This window comes from Onychomys torridus, chromosome 3, assembly GCF_903995425.1.
Source record: "Onychomys torridus chromosome 3, mOncTor1.1, whole genome shotgun sequence".
Classification (NCBI taxonomy): domain Eukaryota; kingdom Metazoa; phylum Chordata; class Mammalia; order Rodentia; family Cricetidae; genus Onychomys; species Onychomys torridus.
Window position 1 is genome coordinate 46,696,423 of NC_050445.1, and position 23,015 is coordinate 46,719,437.

General features: G+C 41.3%; 1 protein-coding gene across 12 annotated transcripts in view; it reads left to right on the forward strand.

Moving 5' to 3' along the window:
* Positions 1–23,015, forward strand: part of Cadps2 (calcium dependent secretion activator 2) — a 542,247-nt gene that overhangs the window by 487,787 nt on the left and 31,445 nt on the right. For all 12 annotated transcript variants that reach the window (XM_036180978.1, XM_036180981.1, XM_036180972.1 and 9 more), the window contains 2 exons: positions 16,509–16,592; positions 16,697–16,729. In XM_036180978.1, coding sequence (XP_036036871.1) covers positions 16,509–16,592; positions 16,697–16,729 — 117 coding nt within the window. The remainder of the gene's footprint in view (positions 1–16,508; positions 16,593–16,696; positions 16,730–23,015) is intronic.

Sequence of the window (23,015 nt, forward strand, 5' to 3'; positions counted from 1 at the left end):
TTATAGACCAGGCTGGCCTCGAACTCACAGACATCTGCCTGCCTCTGCCTCCCGAGTGCTGGGATCAAAGGCGTGCGTCACCGCCGCCTGACTTGTATTTTCATTTCTTTAGGACTGATAAAGGTTTATTATGTTTCTTTGGTTGTCTCTTCCTTCTTAGATTTCATCATCCATATGTTGGTGCCCATCCATTTGAACAATCCATTGCTTCTTTTAGTATTTACAAATTATCTTAAGAAAAAACAAACGCCTTTCTTCAGTCACAATGAGAACAAATTTTGTTTGAGCCAATGTAGTGGGGGGGCTGTTTGAGCTACACGCTGAAGCACTGCCTCTAGTGAGGTAGCAGGTAGCTGTTACACCTGCCTGTGACCTTGAGGTCTGGTGCCCCTGGGGCATGACCGCTGTGGGACCCTTAAGACCTGGGATGCACTACATGCTCTCTCTCTTCGCTACCTCGTGGTTTGGGATGCTGATACGGACCAGGGCAGAGCTAGCCAGAGAACTGCATTGGACCAGACTGTGCCTTACCCTTCCAGGATCCTGCAATTCCTTTATTCTGTCTTGTGAGTTAACCCCAAATAAATTCCTTTGATCATTAAGCAGACTCTGGATTGCTAGCAGTATAATCCCATTAAGCCAACTGACATGGTCTCCAAGTGGGCCAGCTGCTAGGGTCTGAGGAGTGGATAAATGGTGAGTTTATTCATTAAGGAAAGAAAATATATTTTATACAACAGTTCTTAGAAAATTATGCCAGAAAATTAGCTGTGATCTGTTAAGATGCATTGTACAATGCCTTAGTCTCCAGTGACTCTAAATGAGACATCTGGGAAGAGGAGAAGTGTCCATATTTAATATAAGCATTCCTTCCCTTTCTATTTCAAGATATAGTTGGAGATGTATTGGTTTTAGTTCCCCTTTAAACACCTGCCAGAATTAGGCTGTGAATTCATTCAGCCCTGGGCTTGCCTTTGTTTTTAGTTTTGTTTTGATGACAGTTTCAACTCAGTGTCTATTGCTAATATATTTATATCCCTTTGCTTCAATTTGGGTAGTTATGTCTAGGAATTTTGCTGTATCTTACATATTTTTCAATTTACTGTAATTTAAGTTTTCAAATATTCTTAAATAATTGGCTGGAGAGGTGGCTCAGTAGTTAAGAATACTGACCGCTCTTCCAGAGGACTCAGATTTGATTCCCAGCACCCACATGGCAGCCTACAACTGTCTTAAAACTCAAATTCCAAGGATATAATGCCCTCTTCTGGCCTCCTTGGGTACTAGGCACTCATGTAGGCAAAACAATAATACACATAAAATACCTGTTTTTTAAAATACACTCCTTAATGAACCTATCAGTGTCTATTCTCTCTCTCTCTCTCTCTCTCTCTCTCTCTCTCTCTCTCTCTCTCTCTTTCTCTCTCTCTCTCTCCCTCCCTCCCTCCCTCCGCCCTTTACTGTTTATTTATTTATGTGAGTCTTTTCTCTCTTTCTTTTACTTAGTTTAGCTAAGGATTCATCAGGTTTATCCTTTAAAAGAACCAGCTCTTTGTTTCATTGTTTTTTATTTTATTCTTTTGTGTCAGTATTGTTTGCCTCTCTGATTTTTATTTATATCTGCTAACTTGGTGTTTAGTTGTTTCACTGAGACCTTGAGTTACATTGTTAATTTATTATTTTAATGTAGTCACTCAAAGCTATAAGCTTCCCTGCATTAGTGTATCTCATGGTTTCTGGTATTCTGGTTTCCATTTTTGTACTTTTAAGTTTTTTTTTTTCATTGTTTTTAATTATGTATGTCTGTGTGTGGATTTGTGCACACAAGTGTAGGAGACCACAGAGCCAGAAGCATCAGATGCCCCATGCTCTGGTGACTTACCAGACATGAGTACTGGGAACTGAACATGGGTCCTCTTGAAGAACAGTATATGTTCTTAGCCACTGAGTCATATCTCAGCCCCTGTGTTTCCATTTTCACTTAATCCAAGAATTTCTCCATTTTCCTTTCATTGACCCATTATTCCCTCTAAAATGCATTGTTCAATCCCTGTGTTTTTGTACTTCTATAATTTCTTTTGCTGTTGACTTGTGGTTTCACTCTATTATAGTCTGATAAGATATTTCAGTATTCTTATACGTGCTAAGACTTGTTTTATGTCCTAAAATATGGTCTGTTTTGGAGAAAGATCCAAATGTTGATGAAAAATGTGTATGCTGTTAAATAGAATCCTGTATAAATGGCTCAGTTGATTAGGCCTATGGTCTAAAAAAGTCCAGTATTGTTCATTTCTTTTGTGGCCTGAGTGACCTATCTATAGATGAGAATATAGTACTCTCACCCATGGGATTTGTATTATGACCTCTTTGTCTCTTTATACCCTGTGGTTTTTGTTATATGAAATTTAGTGTTTTGTACATACATGTGTACTTGCATGTGTGTGTGTGTGTGTGTGTGTGTGTGTGTGTGTGTGTGTGTGTCTGTGTGTGTGTGTGTGTGTGTCTGTGTGTGTGAAGTCTTATCTTCTGGATGAATTGCTCTCTTTATCAATATGTAATAACCATAACCTATATCTTCTTCTGACAAATTTGACTTGAAGTGTGTTATTTGGGTATGAATATAGTTACTTCTAATTGTTTTAAATATCACTCAAAGCTGAATTTCTTAGAGGCCATGAATTATGGGGGTCTTGTTTTTAATCTAGTTGACCAGTCTTCATTTTTCAATCAGAAAGTTAAGAACAGTATATTAAAGGTTAGTACTGAAAGTTATGTACTATTTTCTTTCACTTTATTTTTCTTCGGATAACTTTAATAACTCATCTTCATTTTGCTGACTCACTGAATTGATGGTGTTTGATATGCTCCTGTTTGTCACTTGAATACCTGCTTTCCTGGTGTGCCTTTGTCACTCCTGTGCTCATTAATTACATTTTTCTTTCTTTTTCTGTCTGTGGGATTACTTTGTGCATGTTTTATAATTCTGGTGCACCTGCCACCCATTCCTCTTGTTTATAGTTATATTGAAAGGTTTTTATTTCCCTTCCAGTTTCTAAAAATGGCTGTACTTCAGATAATAAACTAAGTAGCTCTCTCTCTCTCTCATTCGCCCCACCCTGTCTTCCACGCCTTCCCATCCTTCAGAGGGTTTGCTGCAGAAGCTGATGTCATCCTAATGAGTGTGCCTTTATTAGGGACTTGTGTGTCTATTACGGCTTTCAACATTCTTTTTCATTATATACCTTTGATAGTTCCCAGTGTCATGGGAAAAGCTTTTCTGGCTATATATGTTTGGGGTTCTGAGCACTGCCTGTACCTGGATATCCTTATCTTTCCCAAGATTTCGGGAAATTCTCATGTCCATCAAATTTGTTTTCTCTACATCTAGAATGCATCTTTGGTCCTTCATCAGTATAAGTTATTTTCAATATAGGTATTTTAATCATATTCTTCATGTCATGTATGTTTTGTATAATTTTCTTCATTATTATCTAAATGTAATAATCCATCAATCTTATTTTCACACCCGATAGTCTTCCTTCCTCTTTGTCGGTGAATCTTTTAAATGAGTTTTTATCTAGGTCATTGATATTTTTGTTTCTGAGATTTCAGTTTACCTCCTTCCTGAAATGTGTATGCCTCTTTTGAATTGCTCATTCAAATTCTGTGCTTACCTTCTAATTCATTCAGCAGAATGTTTATGTTTTCTTTAAATTTTTTTATTAGTTTGTCTAGTTACTGAAGAATCATGTAAGATGAGGGGCACTTGTGTCCATGCTTGATGACCTGGGTTTGATCCCCAGCAGCCTCATGGTAGGGGGAGAGCACCAATTCTTGCATGAGTAATGCTGCCTTGTCTTACTGTGTTTCTTCTACTTGAGATTTGCTCACCTATTGGATGAATATTTCTTCTGTTTAACTGAGTTTATGAGCAGCTATCTCCTAAGAACATGATTCCCTGCACCTCACAGAGGGAAGAAAACAAACCATCGTAACAGTGCAAATACAAACAAGATGTGGGAATATAGTTTGAAAAACATTTAAAACAGGTACACTACCAATGACGGGAAAGGATAAAATTATATTAAATAAAACTGAGGTGGTGTTGTGTTCCCCAATATATTATGCACCTTTGTGGTGGTATTGTGTTCCCCAAAATATTGTGCACCTAATAAACTTATCTGGGGTCAGAGACAGAACAGCCACAATATTAAACAGTGGTAGCACACGCCTGTAATCCTAGCATTCCAGAGGCAGAAATTCATGTGTTCAAGGATACAGCCAAGCATGGTGACTTACGCCTTTAATCCCAGGGAGTGACGGCATGAAGAGAAAGATATATAAGGCGTGAAGACCAGAAACTAGAAGCGTTTGGCTGGTTAAGCTTTTAGGCTTTGGAGCAGCACTGTTCAGCTGGAACCCATTCAGATGAGGACACAGAAGCATCCAGTCTGAGAAAACAGAATCAGCTGAGGAACTGGTGAGGTGAGGAAGCTGTGGCTTGTTCTGCTTCTCTGATCTTCCAGCATTCACCCCAATAACTGGCCTCAGATTTGATTTTATTAATAAGAACTTTTAAGATTCCTGCTGCACACCTTAATAAACTTATCTGGGTTCAGAGAACAGAACAGCCACTAGATAGACATAGAGGCCAGAAAATGGTGGCACACACACCTTAAATCCTAGCATTCTGGATGCTGAGATCCATCCTGATCTCTGTGAGTTCAAAGCCACACTGGAAATAGCCAGGCGTGGTAACAAGAGTCTTTAATCCCAGGAAGTGATTGCAGGAAGCAGAAAGGTATATAAGACCTGAGGACCAGGAACTAGGCCTAGTTGAGCTTTTAGGCTTCTAGCAGCAGTTCAGCTGAGATTCATTTGGATGCGGACACAGAGCCTTCCAGTTTGAGGAAACAGGATCTGCTGAGAAGTTGGAGAGGTGAGGTGGCTGTGGCTTGTTCTGTTTCTCTGATCTTTCAGCATTGACCCTAATACAGGTCTTCGGGTTTGTTTTTATTAATGAGACCTTCTAACAATATGTGCTACACAAAACCATTAAAAATTAATGAATGTGGGACTGGAGAGAGGGCTCAGCAGTTAAGAATGTGTTTTAGATACTTTTCTACTTCTATGACAAAATACCATGACCAACCAAAGCAACTTATAGAAGGAAGGGTTTCTTTGGGGCTTATGGTTCAAGAAAAAAAAAGAATCTATCACCTCCCAAGATGCAGAGGCAGGGGAATCACTGTGTTAAAAAGCCAGTCTGGTCAAAGAGCAAGTTCTAGGACAGCCACAGCTATTGTGACAGACGGAGAGAAATCCTGGATGAAGAAGAAGAAGAAGAAGAAGAAGAAGAAGAAGAAGAAGAAGAAGAAGAAGAAGAAGAAGAGGAGGAGGAGGAGGAGGAGGAGGAGGAGGAGGAGGAGGAGGAGGAGGAGGAGAAAGGGAGGGAGGGAGGGAGGAAAGGAAGGAAGGAAGAAGGAAGGAAGGAAGGAAGAGAGAAAGAAAGGAAAAGAAAAACTATTATCTTCATGGCTGGGAGCACAGCATCAGACATGGTAATGGTGATGGAGCAGCAGCTGAGAGCTTACATCTCCATCCACAAGCAGGAAGTAAAGAGTGCTAACTCAAAAGGGCACTAGTCTTTTGAAATCTCCAGGTCTGCCCCCAGTGACTTACCACAGCAAGTTCACGCCTCCTAATCCTCCCCAAACAGTCCCATCAACTGTGAACCAAGTGTTGAGATAGATGAGCCGTTCTCATTCAAACACTGCCCTTTCAGAGGATCAAGTTCAGTTCTCAGCACCCACATCTGGAAGCTCGCAACTATCTATAATTCAGCTCCAGGGAATCCAACCCATCTGGCCTGCACACACACCTGTACTCATGTGCACATGTATGCACACATATACACATTGTTAAAAATAAGATAAATATATTTAAACTAATGAATGTAAAATTAATAATGAGATTATTTTAAAGAAGGGCAGGGAAGAAAAAAGGAAGACACTTTTTTGAAAAAAGGAAGAAAGTCAAAATGGAAAAAAAAGTGAGAAGAGAAAAATAGGGTGCAAAAAAATCCAACTTAAAAGTATATATGTATGTATATATTAGATAATAGTAAGAAGGAAGAGAAAAATCCATTTAAAAAGAAGTCTCCTTTTACCTTGGATAAGAGAAGGCTCTTCCCAGGTGGTGGTCTCAGCTGAGGTTTGCACTTTCTCTTAGTTCTCACTGAACAGAATGGTACATTATACATGCATGTCTGCTTTGCAGAGGCCATGCCTTGCACTTCCTACAAGGCTTGATTTTGAATATACCACAACCCTCAGGACAGCCATTTATATTTCTCTAGAGGCCTTAGTTTGTGAAGCTGGGGTTGTGACAAGTGTCTAAGCTATGGTATGTCTCCAAATGCCTCAGCAAGTGTGGCTGGCTAACAGACAACTGAGTTCTGAGCTGGGGTGGGGTGGGTGGTGAACTGTAAGAACCAAGTAATTCAGTGCTCTCGATCTCAGTTCTTTCAGACTAGGCCCTATAAGAAACCACATGCCACATGTGACTAGTCTCACATTTGCTACAGAGAGTGGAGCACACAGCCATTCTGCCCTCCATGGCTGGCACCCCTAGCTTTTTAAACTTTTCAGTGGGCTTGTGACAGATCTGCCCTCTCCATGACAGTCAGTCTCCTACCCAGACACTGTGGCAGAGTATGCTAGGCACCCTAATTTATGATTGTTCTGTGTTTTGTGAGCCCTGGTGTGGTTTGACCCCAGATAGTAGGCCCACTTTCAGATGGCTCCTGGGCATAGCACTCCAACGATGGTGTACAATGCCATGGGTCTCTGCCATTAAGCTGAGTTGCATCGCCCGAGTCGGGAGTCGGTGCACTGCCAATCTCTGCACTGGCTTTAGATTGTCTTCTGACTGGGGCCTCTGTTGTCACGTGGCTTCCTGTGCTCTCTGGACTAATGTCATGCTTGCTGTGTGGGGCTCATCTGACTCCTGGGCAGCTGGAGTTGGAGTTGCAACTGCTGTCTAGTTTTCTTCCCATGCCTTTCTGCTCTGCAGTGCTCTTGACTTTGCCATCGCTGCTGCCTTTGTTCCTAGCACTCCGTTTCCTGAGAACAGCCCATCTCTCTTGTTTCCATGACGTCTCCCACTCACAGAATGGCGTTTCTGTTTCACCACTTATCTCGGAACTCTCTTCCAGTGTGAGCGTGGTTCTCTGCATATTGATGAATACAGTAGATGTCTCTGACTCAATAAGAAGCCTCACTTGGTGCTTCCACGCTTCCTTTGTGTTTCCTCTCTTCGTTTCCATGTCTGTATCCGTCTCTATATCTGATGTCTTCACAGCACTCAGCACATGTGTCTAGGAAAGATCCGGGAGGGTTTTATTAGTCTTCACGCTACAAATTTCCAACAGCACCCATATGTGATGGGTGGTACTGAATCATGGCTGAAACCTGACCTCAGTCGTGCACTGGAATTCCCCCACTCATTGTCTCACCTAGATCTACTTAAGCAGACTCATTGTGGCTTCATTTCCTCTGTGATAAAGTAGAAGGGCTTTATAGTATACTGTATGATGTGGTAGTATTATTTAACAGTATTAAATTTAATATGCATTAATATGATGAATATAGTATTGTGAAGAAGCATCTGTTAGTATAAAGCTAATGTAGATAATCTTTTTGTTTGTTTGTTTGTTTGAGACAGGGTTTCTCTGTGTAGCTTTGGCTATCCTAGAACTTGCTCTATAGACCAGGATGACCCTATGATGAATTCATAGAGATCAGCCTGCCTCTGCCTCTGTGCGCTGGAATTAAAGGGTGTACCATCACCACCTAACTAATGCAGATAGGCTTAGGGCAGAAGCTTGTATGCTTTAAGTACTGTTTGTTTCTATTATTGCTCTTCTTTTTGCCTTCAAGCCCCTATTTCCAGTGGCCTCCTGCCCACCTCCACAAATCAGTTTCTGTGAGAATGTGCACACCACCTTCAACCTAAATGCTGTTCATCTGCATTTCCTGAGTCCACTGATATTGTCTCTCCATTGTAAAAGCATCTTTATCCTCAGATCCTTAGAGTCTTTTGAAGCTCCTCAGGTGAGAGGATGCCAGAGCCTACTGAGTCAATCTTCTGAACATGCCCTTTTCTGCCCCATTCTATTCTCACTGCTAACTTTTTTCAGTGTCCATTTAAATCCATACCTCGAAGATTGCCACCAAGTTTCCCCTCCACCAATTAGGTGCTTCTTGTTGGTTGTGCTATCATTCCTGTTCCCTATCACTTGTGCTTTATTGCTTTGCCATCCTTTTCTAAATTGTGCCCAGCACTTGGTTTTTTAATGTCCCATGAGAAGTGGCTGTTGATGCATTTGGAGAGCACTTACTAGATACCATAATATTCATGATGATACAGTGTTTGAGATTACATCGTTCTTACCTTAACCTGCCGTAGTATCCTTTAGTACAAATTCCTAACAATTCAGAGTAATATCATACAGAAGGTTAGGAATCCTTGGAAGAGTTTGGAAGAGGCTCACACATACACCCAGGCATCACCTCCAAGTCTTGTTCAGTCTGATCTCTTTTGTCCTTCCCACACTCACATCCCAGGCTCTAGTGCTTCCAGCATCCTAGTGATTTCTCTGTTACCTATCTAACCTCTGTACCTTTTCATGACTCACATGCTCTTCCTTCCTTCCCTCTCCTCACTCCACTGAAATAGTCTCTGATTTCCTTCCTAGAAGCCTTCTAGGCAAATTTAATTTGTCATCCAAACCTTCCTCCATCACTTACCATGTGTTCACATGTGAGTCTCTCTGTCTCTCACAATCAAGAATCTCATTCTCTTTCTCCATTATACTTCATGCTATGTAGAGGGCGTCTCATGCAACGATGTTTGTTGAGTGACTAGTATTAAAAGAAGATGAAAGTACATCTGGAAGATAGTAAACAAACCTACTTCAGTGTCAGTACCCTGAGTCAGTTCTGCCTGTTACGTGGAACATTTAAAAAAAAAAAATTGCTTCTCATGAGATTACATATTGTTTTAAAAGATTCTAGTGGAAAGGGACAAGACATACACACACACAAAAATTGAAATTCATGGTCCTGGGGAATCACAGATGTTCAAGATGCAGCTGTGTGCCAGGCAGTGTGCTCAATGCCAGGGATACAGTGCTAGCAAAACAGTCAAGGTCCTACTCTTTGGGGAGTTTTCTGGTCTCTGGAGAGAAACAAGCTAACAAACATTACATCCAGACAAGTGCATTGTGTATCACAAATCCTATGGCATAGTGACTCATGCACTTGGAGGACAGCGTAAGTTTTCTCAAACAGAAGCTGAATTCTAAACAATGAAAGAGTCAACCAGAAAAAGAGGGACATAGCAGTTAGGTAGAAGTCGCTGCAGGCACTGGGGCCTGGTGTAAAGTGAAGCTGAAAGAGGTGAGGAGGAGCTGATAGGATGTGCTAAGGAGTTTTGAGCCTTGATCCCAAGAGCAGTAGGAAGTCCCTGAGAAGATGGGAGAGGTGCAAGGCGGGGTGAAGAACTAACCAGCTCTATATTAGAAGATTCATCGGATGGCCGATAGCAAACAGACTTCACAGAAGGCTTTTCCTTTGACCTTTGGGAAACGAATCCCAAGCATTTAAGATGTACCATGAGCAGGGTTTTGTACAATACAAGGGCAGGAAACATTAAGGGCTACCCTTAGGTTTATGACATGAATCACAGAAAAGAATCAAGTGTCGTTCAGTGATTTAGGTGCCCTGCAAAGAGAAACAGACTTGGAGAGAAAGATCATGATGACATTTTGGGTCACAGTATGATTAAGTTTGAGATATCCAAGGGAGATGCCAGTAGAGATCCTTGGATATAGGGGGGTAGGGGAGAGGAAGTGTGTGGGAAGAAATTATCAATGTGATAATTTGAAATGATGCACCCTCAGTAGCTGTTACTTCCAGGCCTACAGTGCTGTAGCTGAAGTCCCCAGGAAGTGGAAAGCAGAGGGATGACACAGAGGTGCTCCCAGCCGAAGGGAACTGAGAGCATTTTTACCAAGGGGAAAAATGGTAGATAGAATGCTAAATCTAAATCTAATACTAAATACTGTATTTATTGCCACCTTGTGTTAAAAACTAAGTTGCCTAAGGTTTTGGATAGTAAGAAAAATAAAACGTTAACACTCACTGAAGTTAACCTGCTCTGACTGAGAGAAAGGTCTGGAGCCCCGCCTGTGTGGCCCCATCTCCCAAGGTGGACCTGATGCCCACATTACAGTCCCCCCCCCTTCACAAATGAGAAAATAGACAATTGAGGTCACAAGTTCCAAACTAGTAGAACCCTGCTGGCCCCTAAGCTTGTAACCTTCCTACAGCACCCTACAGAATTCAAGAAGATCACAGAGGGAAAGAGTGGTCACTCCACACTCTAGAGCTATCTTCCTTGTATATGGGTTGTACCAGCCAGCCCAAATCCACGCTTATTTGATGTTAGTTCCACACAGGCATGCGTGCCACAAGACTGGTTTTGACAGGTAGATGGAGGTGGTAAGGAAGCTATCTGTAAGTTGAGAGATGAAGATGGAATTCATTGTATGTAGTGATGAGGATGCCAAAGAAAAACTAGGGGGAGTTGGTCAGTACAAAGAATTAAGAGAGCCCAGAATAAGAAAATGAACAACTGTCAGGATACATCCCCATCACTGAGGGATATATGTTTGTCTGGGTATGAACTAAAAGAGTATCATAAGAATGCTCAACTTCCTTGATCTCCAAATGTTGTTGAAAAGGAAAAAAGAAGAAGGGGATATTGGAAATACTTTCTTACTGATTATCTAGATATATGGAGATTCATAAAGTAATGTGTGGGTACACATGTTCTTTCAAAGAACATAGAATGCTTTATCCTGAATTTCTCTGAGTAATAAGGTGAACAGAGAGTAAATGTCACCTGACTGCCTTGATATGATGATAATATCTTGCTAACTCAGCCTGATAAAATTATTTTGACTAAATATACTTCTTTGGATTAAGGCCATATATATGCAGAAGGTACCTGGTTAAATCTAGTTATGTGCTTAAAAGGTATGGCAAAAGCTGTTAAGGTCTGTTCGCAGGGAGGTGGGAACCACAGCAGGACACTGTACTGGAGAGAACCAAGGAGGAAGGAAAAGTGAGGAAACACAGGGCCAGGTGTGGTGTTTTGGGAACTGTCTTAGAGATTCTTGCAGGACAAGATACTTTACAAAGAAATCCATACTGTCAAGCACTACCCATCCTTCACACAGATGTCTGTGATCTAGAAAGATGTTTTCAGGGTCACAGCAAAGCACTGGGGAACTGGTTCACAGTTGGAGAAAGAGGAGAGAAAGAGCCATCGTATTAGTGACATTCTGTTGAGGGAAGAAAACCAATTTTCTTTCAGGCTCTGATTATCTGGTTGTGTGTGAAATTTTAATACTAGTTAGCCCTGATCTTAACCACAAAGCTTCTGCTAATCAACATCCTGATTCTCCCTTGCTTTTACCCACAATAACATGCTTTTTTGTGTGTGTGATCAGTCTTCTTATGAATGCTGTCCTTTCTGTGGGGAAATTTAAAATTTGCACTGGAAATGATGTCACTGTCCCTTATTTACTTCATGGCTGACAAGGCAGTAGCCCTGTGAAGAACCCAGCAATCTGTAGTCCCCACCACTTCTCAGAATTTATGTTTTTTACATCCTGCTACAAATATATGAATCACACAGCCTGTTGCGATGCTTCTTATATCCTCTCGTAGTTCAGCATGCTATTTAAACCACTGTGCCTTGTGGTGCTCCTCATGTTTTATCTCACCAGTCACTTCAGAGTGCTTTCATCGTACATTTCCTTGAGAGTACATATCATGAGGCAAAGGCAGTAATTATCCAGACAGACTCCAAGTGTTAAATGTTACTCAAACAAACCCAGTGCATGACATGAACGATAAAGAACAGGGAAACAAAGAAATTGCAGTGTTTCATTCCAACCCAACACCCTCAGGAGAGCAGAAATCACAAGGCAAAGCCATAAGTATTTATAATCTCCCAGAGCTGTATGGAGAAAGTTCACAGGAAGCAGTTAAAGATGCAGCAAGGAAGCTCAGCATTTAGCTGGATTTCTTTGGATTCTTGCTGTTTTGTGCAATTAAAAGCCAAATGGAAAATATGCCATCACTAATCGTGATTTTAATAAAGTCTGACTTGGAAGGTAGCTTTTTCATCATGAGGGCCTCAACAACAATCCTACAAAGAAAACCTTCCTGTAGGAACTGGGGCTCACTTGGTTGATCCCAGGGGTGCAATCTTGGTAAGCCCTTAGAGTCTCTCCTGTGTTTGTGCCTCCCTGGGGACCATTTGGGACAGGGAGGAACCCAAACAGAGGCTTCCTGCTGTTGTTGAAATCCACGCAAAGAATGCTGTGTGTAGCATAAGGTTTACTCTAAAACATAGTCCAGCAGTGCTGTGTATCCAGAGAAGACAGGACAGGCTACCAGGTATCTCAGTAGGGAAATTATCAATGCCTATCTAAGAAGCTTCCTAAGTGTCATCTCCTCAGCTGTTTCTGCCGTCTTGCAGTCCAAACCTCCAGGGGGGTTATCTACTTTTTTTTCCTCCAGGGGGGTTATCTACTTTTTTTTAACTGTAAATCCTTCGAAATCATTCTTTCTCTCTTCCAGTTTCGGTGTACTGTGTGTCCAGCTACATAAGCCCCATCTGGCTCACACCATGCTCATTTATGTCCATGTCTTTTTCTCCCACAACTTCGCATATTCCTGAGAGGAGGCCTAGATCTCTTTCATGCTTGTCTTTTCTGTCTTAGTTGTTTAATGATAATTATAACATAGTAACATTCATCAAGCACTTTCTTAGGAGCTTTGGGCACAAGTCTTACCTGATTATCTCAGTTTTCTCAGTTCTGTGGCATGATGGTGAAGAACTTGGGCTCTAGGACAGACCGTCCGTCTTCAAGGCCTTTCTGCTCTGCTCTCCACCAAGTGTGCTCAAAGCAGGCAGGGTCAAAGTGGTCTGACAGCCTCCACTCCACCCACCTCTAGACACCTCCATAGATTGTACTGACTCAGACCTGCTGTCTGTGAGCCAAACTCATTACTCCTGGTCCCTGAACTATCCTCCTTAACTTGTGACTTAACATATTTAGATATTCAGAAAAATCATGACTATAACTAATCACACCAGACATGTTCCTTCTTTCTATTTCTTTCGTGTTTGCTATTTTCAATCTTTTCATAGTAATGACCTCCAGAGTTCTTCATGCTATCCGAGTCAGGTGAGCTGAGTAGCTTCATCTTCCCCACGGGGCAAGAGAAGCAAATGACCCAATATCCAGAGAGCAGCAGAGCGCCAACTTGACTCCTCATCTTCTACATCTGCCCGGAGGATTTGTACCTCTACTTTACCCTGCCCTGAGCACTATTCACCTGTGTTAGCAGAGTGACTAAACATGAGCTGTGCCTTTGATGCCTCAGGTTGTCAGGTAACCACAGTAGTCATCTGTCCTCATAGCAAATAAGATCACCTGGCACACACTTGCTCTCAAGATTTGAGCTGTAAGAGATGAGGCATTTTCCACAGAGGGCCATTAAGTCTGGAATTCCCTTCCCCTGGTCTGACAGAGCCCTGGAGAATTGATCTTCTGGGTCTTGGCAAACCACATTAAGTTGAGCTAGGCAGTCAGTTGTGCTTGGTAAGAAAGCTTAGTGGGCAGGAAGAAAGTAGTAGGTAGATTTTTGAGTCCTGAGCAAATTGTTAATTTTGTGGTTTCCACTGTTTAGAACCCCAAAGAGCTACCCAACGGAATGTAATTCTCCTTGAGAATTACAACTTTAGTCTGCAGTTTGCATGGTTGTGTTTCTGCGTTCTTACATCATATCGCAAATGATGTGGTGAAGAAGCCTATAGGGAAGTTTTTGTTTCTTTTGCATAAACTATTTTGCAGTAATTGATCAGCCATAGAGGCAGATCATCTCCTGTGCTCCCAGTGAGTTCTGTGGCCACCAGAGACTAATAAGCCATGTCCCTAGAACTATTATCACTTTGTTGAAGAAGCGGCTATGTGAACAAAAACCAGCCTTCGTTAATTTCCCTTTTCATATTTAAAAAACCTTGTCAGGATTTTCCCTTTGGGAGTGTGTAATTTGTCAATAGTACATATTATTTTAGATATACAGAATAAAGAAGCAGGGTAATATGTACTTAGTACATATTTGTCCACTGGTCCTTATGTCAGATATACATTTTCATTCAATCAAATACGAGTTTCTGATTTTATATTTCTAAATACTTTTTTCATATTATAGAAATATAAAATTGTCCAGTGAGATGGCTCAGCAAGTTGGGGTGCTTGCAGCCAAGTCTGATGACCTGAATTGAATCCTGAATGGGACCCATGTGATAAATGGAGAGAAACAATTTTCCTCTGACATCCATGTACATACTGTGACATACACACACACACACACACACACACACACCAATAAATAATGTATTTATTTACATACAAATAAAAATAATACATGCATATGTATATAGTTTTAGGGCTGGATGTAATGACATGCCTTTAATCCCAGCACTTTCAAGGCAGAGACAGCTAGATCTCTATGAGCTTGGGGCTAGCCTGATCTACATAGTGAGTTCCAGGCCAGTGAAGACTACATAGTGAGACTCAGAATAAATAGCAGTAAATATATGTGTCTGTATGTGTCTGTGTGTGTCTGTGTGTGTGTGTATACATACATATATATACATACACACATATATAGATACAGATATAGATATAGATATATATGCAGGCTAGGGATATAGCTTACATTGGTAGAATGCTTGCTTACCTAGCATGCACAAAGTCTGGATTTTGATCCTCAGCATCAAATAAAGTGGGCATGGTGGTGCATGCCTGTACTCCCAGACTCAAAAGGTGCAAGTTGGTGTATCAGAAGTTCAGAGTCTTGACAACATAGGGAGTCCAAGACCAGAATGAGACACACAACACCCTGTCATATAAACAGAGAAGTGGGGAAGGAGAGAATGTAGCTGGAGAGTTTCTCTCCAGGTCTTGCCAATCCCCCACAGTCCTGCAGCCTACTTATAAAATAATCACTTACAAGCTTATATTACTTATAAACTGTATGGCCATGGCAGGCTCCTTGCTATCCAGTTCTTATATCTTAAATTAACTCATATCTATTAATCTGTAAATCACCACATGTTCCATGGCTTTACCTGTTGCCTTTACATGCTGCTCCCTGGATGGCAAGCTAGCATCTCCCCCTCAGCCCTCCTGTTCCCAGAATTCTCTCTCTTTGTCCTGCCTATAGTTCCTACCTGGCCACCGGCCAATCAGCACTTTATTTATTAACCAATCAGAGCAACACATTCAGGATATACAGAACATCTCAAAGCAAGGGAGGAGGAAGAGGAGAGGAAAAAGAAAAGTTTTCTATATATAAAACATTTCTGAAGTAATTTGAATTTCACTCCTTCCCTGCTCCAACACCCACATGTATAGAGCAAATGATGTCTGCATTGTACTGATCCTCGGAAAGCAGAGATGATCCTTGAGTGTCACAATTAGGACTGTTGGATAAATGCTTATTAAAGAGTGTCAGATTTCTCCCAGTATTGTAAAAGCCATGAGTGTTGCACCTGTCCTCTATTGCCCAGTCTTCACATGGTCAGTCCCCTCTTTATATGTAGAAAAAAATTGATCTCCAGGCAAGTTATACATGATAGATAGTTAGGTTTAGGTTGTCATTGTTTATAAGTGTCTATATTAAAGTTGTAAATGATTCTTACTTATTAATGGTTTAAATCAGGGGTGTTCAGCCTTTTGGTTTCTCTGGGCCACACTGAATGAAGGACTTTCTTGAGCCACATGCAGCAGTGTCCAACACACAATTGTGTGTGTGTGTGTCTGTGTCTGTGTCTGTGTGTGTGTGTGTGTGTGTGTGTGTGTCTGTCTGTCTGTCTGTCTGTCTGTGTCTGTCTGTCTGTGTTTGTGTCTGTGTTCTTTGCTGTTGCAATTAGAACTGTCTGGTAAATGCTTGTTAAAGATATCAGAGGGGAGATGGAGGGAGAGAAAGTGATACTGTGAGATGACATTGACATCTACAAAACTGATCATCAGGAATGGCTCAGTCACACAAAAGAAGCAATGCAATGTTTTCAGTAAATTTATAATTTGAGTACATTCATAGCTATGCCAGGCCAAGTGTGCTGTTCTGCTCCATCCACACTTTTATTTCTAGAAAGTAATGTATTGTTCTCAGCAGTGGGAAAGGATCTTGGCACTTACGTTCAGAATAATAGAACAAACGTTACAAGTTTGCCTGAACTCGGCTGTCAGTTTATTTGTTGTGGGATTGTGTGTGTGTCTTAGCAAAGGTCGGTTGGTGGACTGTGTGCTCTGCTCTTGTACTCATTCTCACCACTGACCACGAACTCTGTTGCAGTTTGTTTCGGTGTTGGAAGGAGTGCTGTCCAAGCTGTCTAGGTATGACGAAGGCACTTTCTTTTCATCCATTCTGTCATTCACTGTGAGTATCTCAATGAGTTCTCATGTGTTATCTTTTAATAGTTACCACAGTACTTATGTATCAGCTAAGAATTCTCATGGTTCTCTTTTCCTTTCTCCTTTAAGGTGAAAGCAGCTGCAAAATATGTTGACGTCCCTGTGAGTATTTTTTAATGTGTTCCTTCTCTCCCTCTCTCTTTCCTTCCATGCATCCATCCCTCCATCCTTCCCTTCCTTCTTTCCCCAGCCCCTTGTAATTATGATTCATTGCTGGTTGACTTCAATTCTTTAAACCAGTACCATCCCTTGGGGAGTAGTTTCCTTTCCTTAAGCAAACCCTAACCCTCATAGTAAAGCTTGGCAACATCATTTCAGCATATTTTACTTTTTCTCCTGTAACTTGGGAGCTGTCAAAAAAAGTTAGTACATCACGGAAACATGACATTAGAGCTCCAAAGGGAGCTAGCTCACAGCCTTCCGGGGTGGAACAGAGAATGCCTAACACCACATAAAACAGTACTCTTCTTACTCATGATATGAAGGCTCTAACAAGTTTCTAGTAAGAATTAAAGTAGCAATAAATGTTCACCAGTAAGCCAATGAACCCAATTTATAAACACAAAGGTGGCAAATCAATAGTCACTTGTTTAAACATTTCGTTTTTCAAAGACTTCTTTGGAAGTAATACATGGACTATAAATTTGTTCAAAAATTAAGATACCAAGAGTGGAAATCATGGGATAAGATAAATGCATAAACCAATTTAGTACAATAGTTTGAAGCCGTACTGAATTAATTTGGGCTTTAAATTCTATTAGTATCACGTTCAAATATGTGGTTTATAGATTACCAACGCCAAACTGATCTGATTATGTACTTGAGCATATGTTACCAATTTCCTCACAATTAGAGTATGGTGAATATCCTTAAACACAACAGGTTGCTGGACTGTAACTCGCCTCTTTGTGTTTGAGCATCAGCGCTGGGGCATTGTGAATGTGAGCAGTGTGGCTGCTGAGAATCCTCTTAAGGCTGCCTGCTTTTTCTCACCATCATGACTGATGCAGTATCCGTAAGAGGACATTACAAGGGCTGGAGAGGTGGCTCAGTGGTTAAGAGCATTGACTGCTCTTCCAGAGGTCCTGAGTTCAATTCCCAGCAGCCACATGGTGGCTCACAACCATCTGTAATGAGATCTGGTGCCCTCTTCTGGTTTGCAGGCATACATGCAGGCAGAACACTGTATACATAATAAATAAATAAATCTTTAAAAAAAAAAAAAAAAAAAAGAGGGCATTATAAATTAAAAGGCCCTGGGTGTTTCTGCCATTCGTCAGGGTTTCTTTGGAACATTTTACTTAAAGAATGACCCCAAAGAACTCTCTGCACCCTGTCTGTCTTGTACTTAGAGTCAGTGCTGAGAAATAAATGGATTTAAATACATGCATGGGGGACAGAATGGGAGAACTGAGGGGATGGTTTTTATATTTTATGTCTTCAGAAAGACAAGCCATCATGTACATGTTACTTTGTTGGATCACTTATGTATCTTATGATAGGTTTTATCTTGAACTTAGATAGAATAGGGAGGCTACCATAATTACTTACATCTCTGGAGCTTTTGAAGCTCTCGATTTGACTATGAACTAGATCTTCTATAGGCCATAAAATGTTAGTTGAGAGAAGCAGAAAGTGCTTCATCCACTCTCCTCAATGCATAAAGATTATCCTTTGACATCCTTCTTAAAGATGCTCCAAGCTCTATTTACTTATTTCAGTGATCATGAACTGGCCATTAGGCAACTTGCTCTTCAGTATGATAAACTGATCTTCTGCACATCTGTAAGTTCTGCCTGCTAATCCGGGTTCTTTCTTCAGCAGGGTAATCCTTCAAATATATGATGATCTTTATCATGATTCATCTCCCCAAGAGCTGTGGGGCTATTCAAAGGCATGTCTTAGCAGAACAACGCTTATTCTTTAGATAAGATACCCTTAAGTCTTCACGGAACCTATGTTTAATGTGTTCCAGACCATGTGGCATTCTTAATGAAACTGTGCATCCCGTACCTCCAGCTGTTGAGAGTTTGAGAGTGAGACAGCATACAAACATGCCAACATGAACAACACTGTGGTGCCCATTCCCAGGCTCTTCATCATTCCTGTCACTGCTTAGATGCATTGCAAGTGCCACGGCCACAACTCAATCAAGTTATCCCCTGGAGCAGTTAACTGTCCCATAGAAGTGTCCTGGCCAGTGCAGATTACCAGTGTATGAGTTTTCCGCTCAGATCTGGACCTTGTGGTTCTGTTGCTAATGCCTGTTCACTTTAAAACTATGAATAGGTCTTGCTAGTTGTTATTGTTTATGTTAATGCTCCCCAAATATATCTGTCTGAACTGGGCTTTTAAGGAAAATTCATAGATAAAGGAGGGTACTGGCTCTATATTTATAAAAATTGAGACATCATAGAACCATATGCAAAGTACAAAAGAATACATCTTCTAAAGGAAAATGTAAATGAAAATATAGAGGGCCTTGGGTTTAATGATGAGCATTTAGATACAACACCAAAAAAAAGTACTCTATGAGAAGAATTGATAATTTGAACTTTAAAAAATTGAGAAGTGGGGCTGGAAAGATGGCTCCTTGAGTAAAGACACTTGCTACGAACCCTAAAATCCTGAATCCAATAACTGAAACTACACGGTAGAAGGGAAGAACTGACCCCCTCAAGTTGTCCTCTGACCTACACACAAAGACACATACACACGCGCGCGCGCACACATACACACACACACACACACACACACACACACACACACACACACACACATGCCACACGCGCACGCATGCACACACCTAATGGCACACACAATTAATTAATCCTTTTCACACAGAGGGTCACTGGCCTAGGATTTAGTGATGGCTGGGTTTTCATTCATTTTATGGGGCCTTGGACAATTGGAATAACTGTATGGCCTGGGGCTTTTACTTAGGTGACCTCAGTTTAGTCTTCTATAAAATGGGCAAAGGAGTTATGTGACTTACATTAGTCCTGTGACAAGCTTCTACGCTTTGGATTCTGAATATCTGTTTAAGTCCTTCCAAGAGAAAGCAGATCCCAAGATGTCCCTCGTGGGATGATGAGACAGGTGCTAGGAAAGAACAGTCTGTGGAAGGAATAATACCATCTCACAGTATGATCACTTGTTGGAAATTGTTTTAAAAAACAAATCAATGAAATCACTGATCCAGTATAAAATTAAAAATTACCTATGAAATTAAATATGTATATTCTAAAAGGGGTAGGAATATTCATGCTCCCAAGAGCTGCTCACTTGAAATTACCCCACAATTGAGGATGAGTAAAAAATAGTAAGAAATTGCTTGGCCAGACATGGCGGTACATGCCTTTAATCCCAGCACTCAGGTAGAGACGGGTGGATCTATGAACTGAAAGCAAGTCTGATCTAGACAAGTCCCAGGCCAGCCAAGGCTACAGAGTGAAAGGAATATAGATGTGAGAGACAGCCAGCATGTTAAGTGCAGGACCGAGAGGAGACAGTTCACATTGGCTCTATGAACAGGAATACTAGTCCAAAACCAAAAGCTTGGTAACACTGAATGAACTTACATATGTTCTAAAATTAACAACAGTTTTGGAAGTTGCCCATCTGGGGTAGGAGAGCTGCTGCAGCAACTGACAGCATGTATTACTTCTGTAGAGGATCCAGGATCACTTCCCAGCTTCCCTGTCAGGTGACTCCCAACTGCCTATAACCCCAGCTCCAGGGACTCTGACACCTCTGTCCTCCCATGGCTTCTGTTCAATCTCTCTCTCTCTCTCTCTCTCACACACACACACACAAAGATAAAAATAAAGTATTTAAGAATAAAAAGTATGCCAATCCATGGCACAGGTAAGATGTAGCTAAAAGCACTGTATGTTCTGAAAGGGAGGAATGGCAACAAGGTGACTTGCTGGCTAAAGACAGCTGGTACCAAGTCTGATGACCTGAGAGAACCAACTCCCAAAATTTGTACTCTGACCTCTACACATGCATTGCACACACCCCACACTTATACACACACACACACACACACACACACACACACACACACACATACACAAAAGAAAAGAAAAAAAAAACCTAAGATGTAATAAAAAATAAAATGGAATGGGATGCTGGGGAGATGGTTCTGTAGGTAAAAGCACTTATTTCTCAAGTGTGGGGACTTGGGTTCAGTTCAGATCCCCAGAACCCACAGAAAGCCTGTGTCTGAAACATCACATAATGACTTGTGTCTGAAATTTCAGCATTCCTCCAGTGAGATGGGAGACAGGGAGATGAGAAACCCCAGGAGAATATGGGCCAGCTGGCCTGGCATACGCAGCGGTGAGCACCAAAAGAGAGAGCCTGCCTCAAAGAAGGCAGAAGATGAAAACCAGGCCACCGCTGTTCTCTTACACAGGCTCCACTCATACTCAGGACACACATCGTACACACGGAATTAAGATAAATGGACAAAAACCTGAGTAAAGTATCACTTGAGACAATAATGTGGGGTATTGTTTTTTAAACATAGTATGGCTCCTTGGGGAGCAGGGTGCCTGTGCTTGAATTCCCCCTCCATCACTTTCCTTATAATACCAGTGTGACCTTGGGCACCAATTTCTTTGTCTATTAAATGAAAATATAATGATGCCTTTTACAGGTTTATTGTGAATAAGCACTTTCCAGGCTTCCTAGAGTACAGTTAGTACTCGGTAAATATTAGTTATTATCATGCATGACCATTGACTGTAAAATAAAATCTAATGACTACATTCTGTAAAATCAGCATTTATTGATTGTGTCTGTATTGCTGTGAACAAATCACATAAAACATTTAAAAACAGCACATCCTTTTAACTTCTCCTGTAGAAAGCTGCCAGAGTAGTTAAGGGTTGCATCCAAGGGACTTCGAAATAGTAGCTCGTGAGGATGAAAGTGGAGGAGAGAGAGGAGGAGAGAGAGGAGTGTGGTGTTTATCTTGAAAGGAACCTAACGGAAGAGACAAGATGGCCAGTTCAGTATCGGTGTTTTCTTCAGTAGCAACCCTTTTAAACGCTCTATCTAAAGATAGAAAGACTCACTTTAAAGCTCCCCAAATGTGGCTTAAGATTATCTCTGCACCCATGACATCAAGTCCAGTATCCAGGTTCAGGTCCCTCCTTAGTCCACTGTCAGCCGACTCACCGGTGGCTTCCATCTTCTTTCCTTTGAATTAAGGATACTAGCATTGCAGGGTTATCCTGAAGAGCCAAGTATTTATTAGCATGCTTTGTGATATAAGGCATATTTGAAATATCTGAGATCAGAGGCAAGAACCCCTTGCCATGCAAGCATGAATTCCTGAGTTTTCCTTCTCAGAGCCACATGAAAAGCCCATCCATGTAGAGTGGTAGTGACTCACTCTGACTCAGAGAGACAGGCAGGCAATTCCTAAGAAGGAACGTACCAGAGGCTATCATACAGTACCCACAAATATATGCATACACACACACACACACACACACACACACACACACACACACACACATATAAATAAATATACATCTGGGACTAATGTTGCTGCCAGCCCCCAGGCTTCCCCCTGCAGGTTCTGATCCCATCTTTGGAAAGTCAGTAATGAGGTCCAAAGTTACAGCAGCAGTTCAGTGGCCCTGACATTTTGCTCCCTCTCCTTTAACATATATGCCTCTGGTGTTATTTATTATTTAGATAAGGTCACCCTAACATTCAGAGCTAACATCAGAGGGAAAGCCAGGCAGGACTTGGGGAACATGCCTCCCTGGAAGGATCTGTGTGCTCACCAGGACATGAAGCAGGAGTGATGTGCCTCTCACAGAAAGTTTGTATTCCCTCGTCCTCACCACCTTACTGTTGCTTTTCTTTCTTTGATAAGCTCAACCAGTCAGTGGTCTGTCCCCAGCCAGTTGCATTCCAGCACTTTCAGGCCTCCTTTTCTCAGTTAACTAAATTAATCCCAGTCCTCCTAAGCCTTAAAGACTAAACATGGGGGCTGGAGAGATGGCTCAGCGGTTAAGAGCACTGGGTGTTCTTCCAGAGGTCCTGAGTTCAATTCCCAGCAACCACATGGTGGCTCACAACCATCTGCAATGAGATTTGGTGCCCTCTTCTGGTCTGAAGGTGTACATGCAGACAGAATGCTGTATACATAATAAATATTTCTTAAAAAAAAAAAAAAAAAAAAAAAAAAAAAAACTAAACATGAAGTAGTACACACAGATTCCTAGCTTGACTTCCTCAAATCCTCAGGTAATTTTAGTAATTGATACTGTAACATCTGCAGATACAAGGGGGGAAGTTAGTCATGAACAGAGAGGTGTCACCTTGTATCAGTAGCAGTCAGCATGAATGTAACTGTGGAACTTCC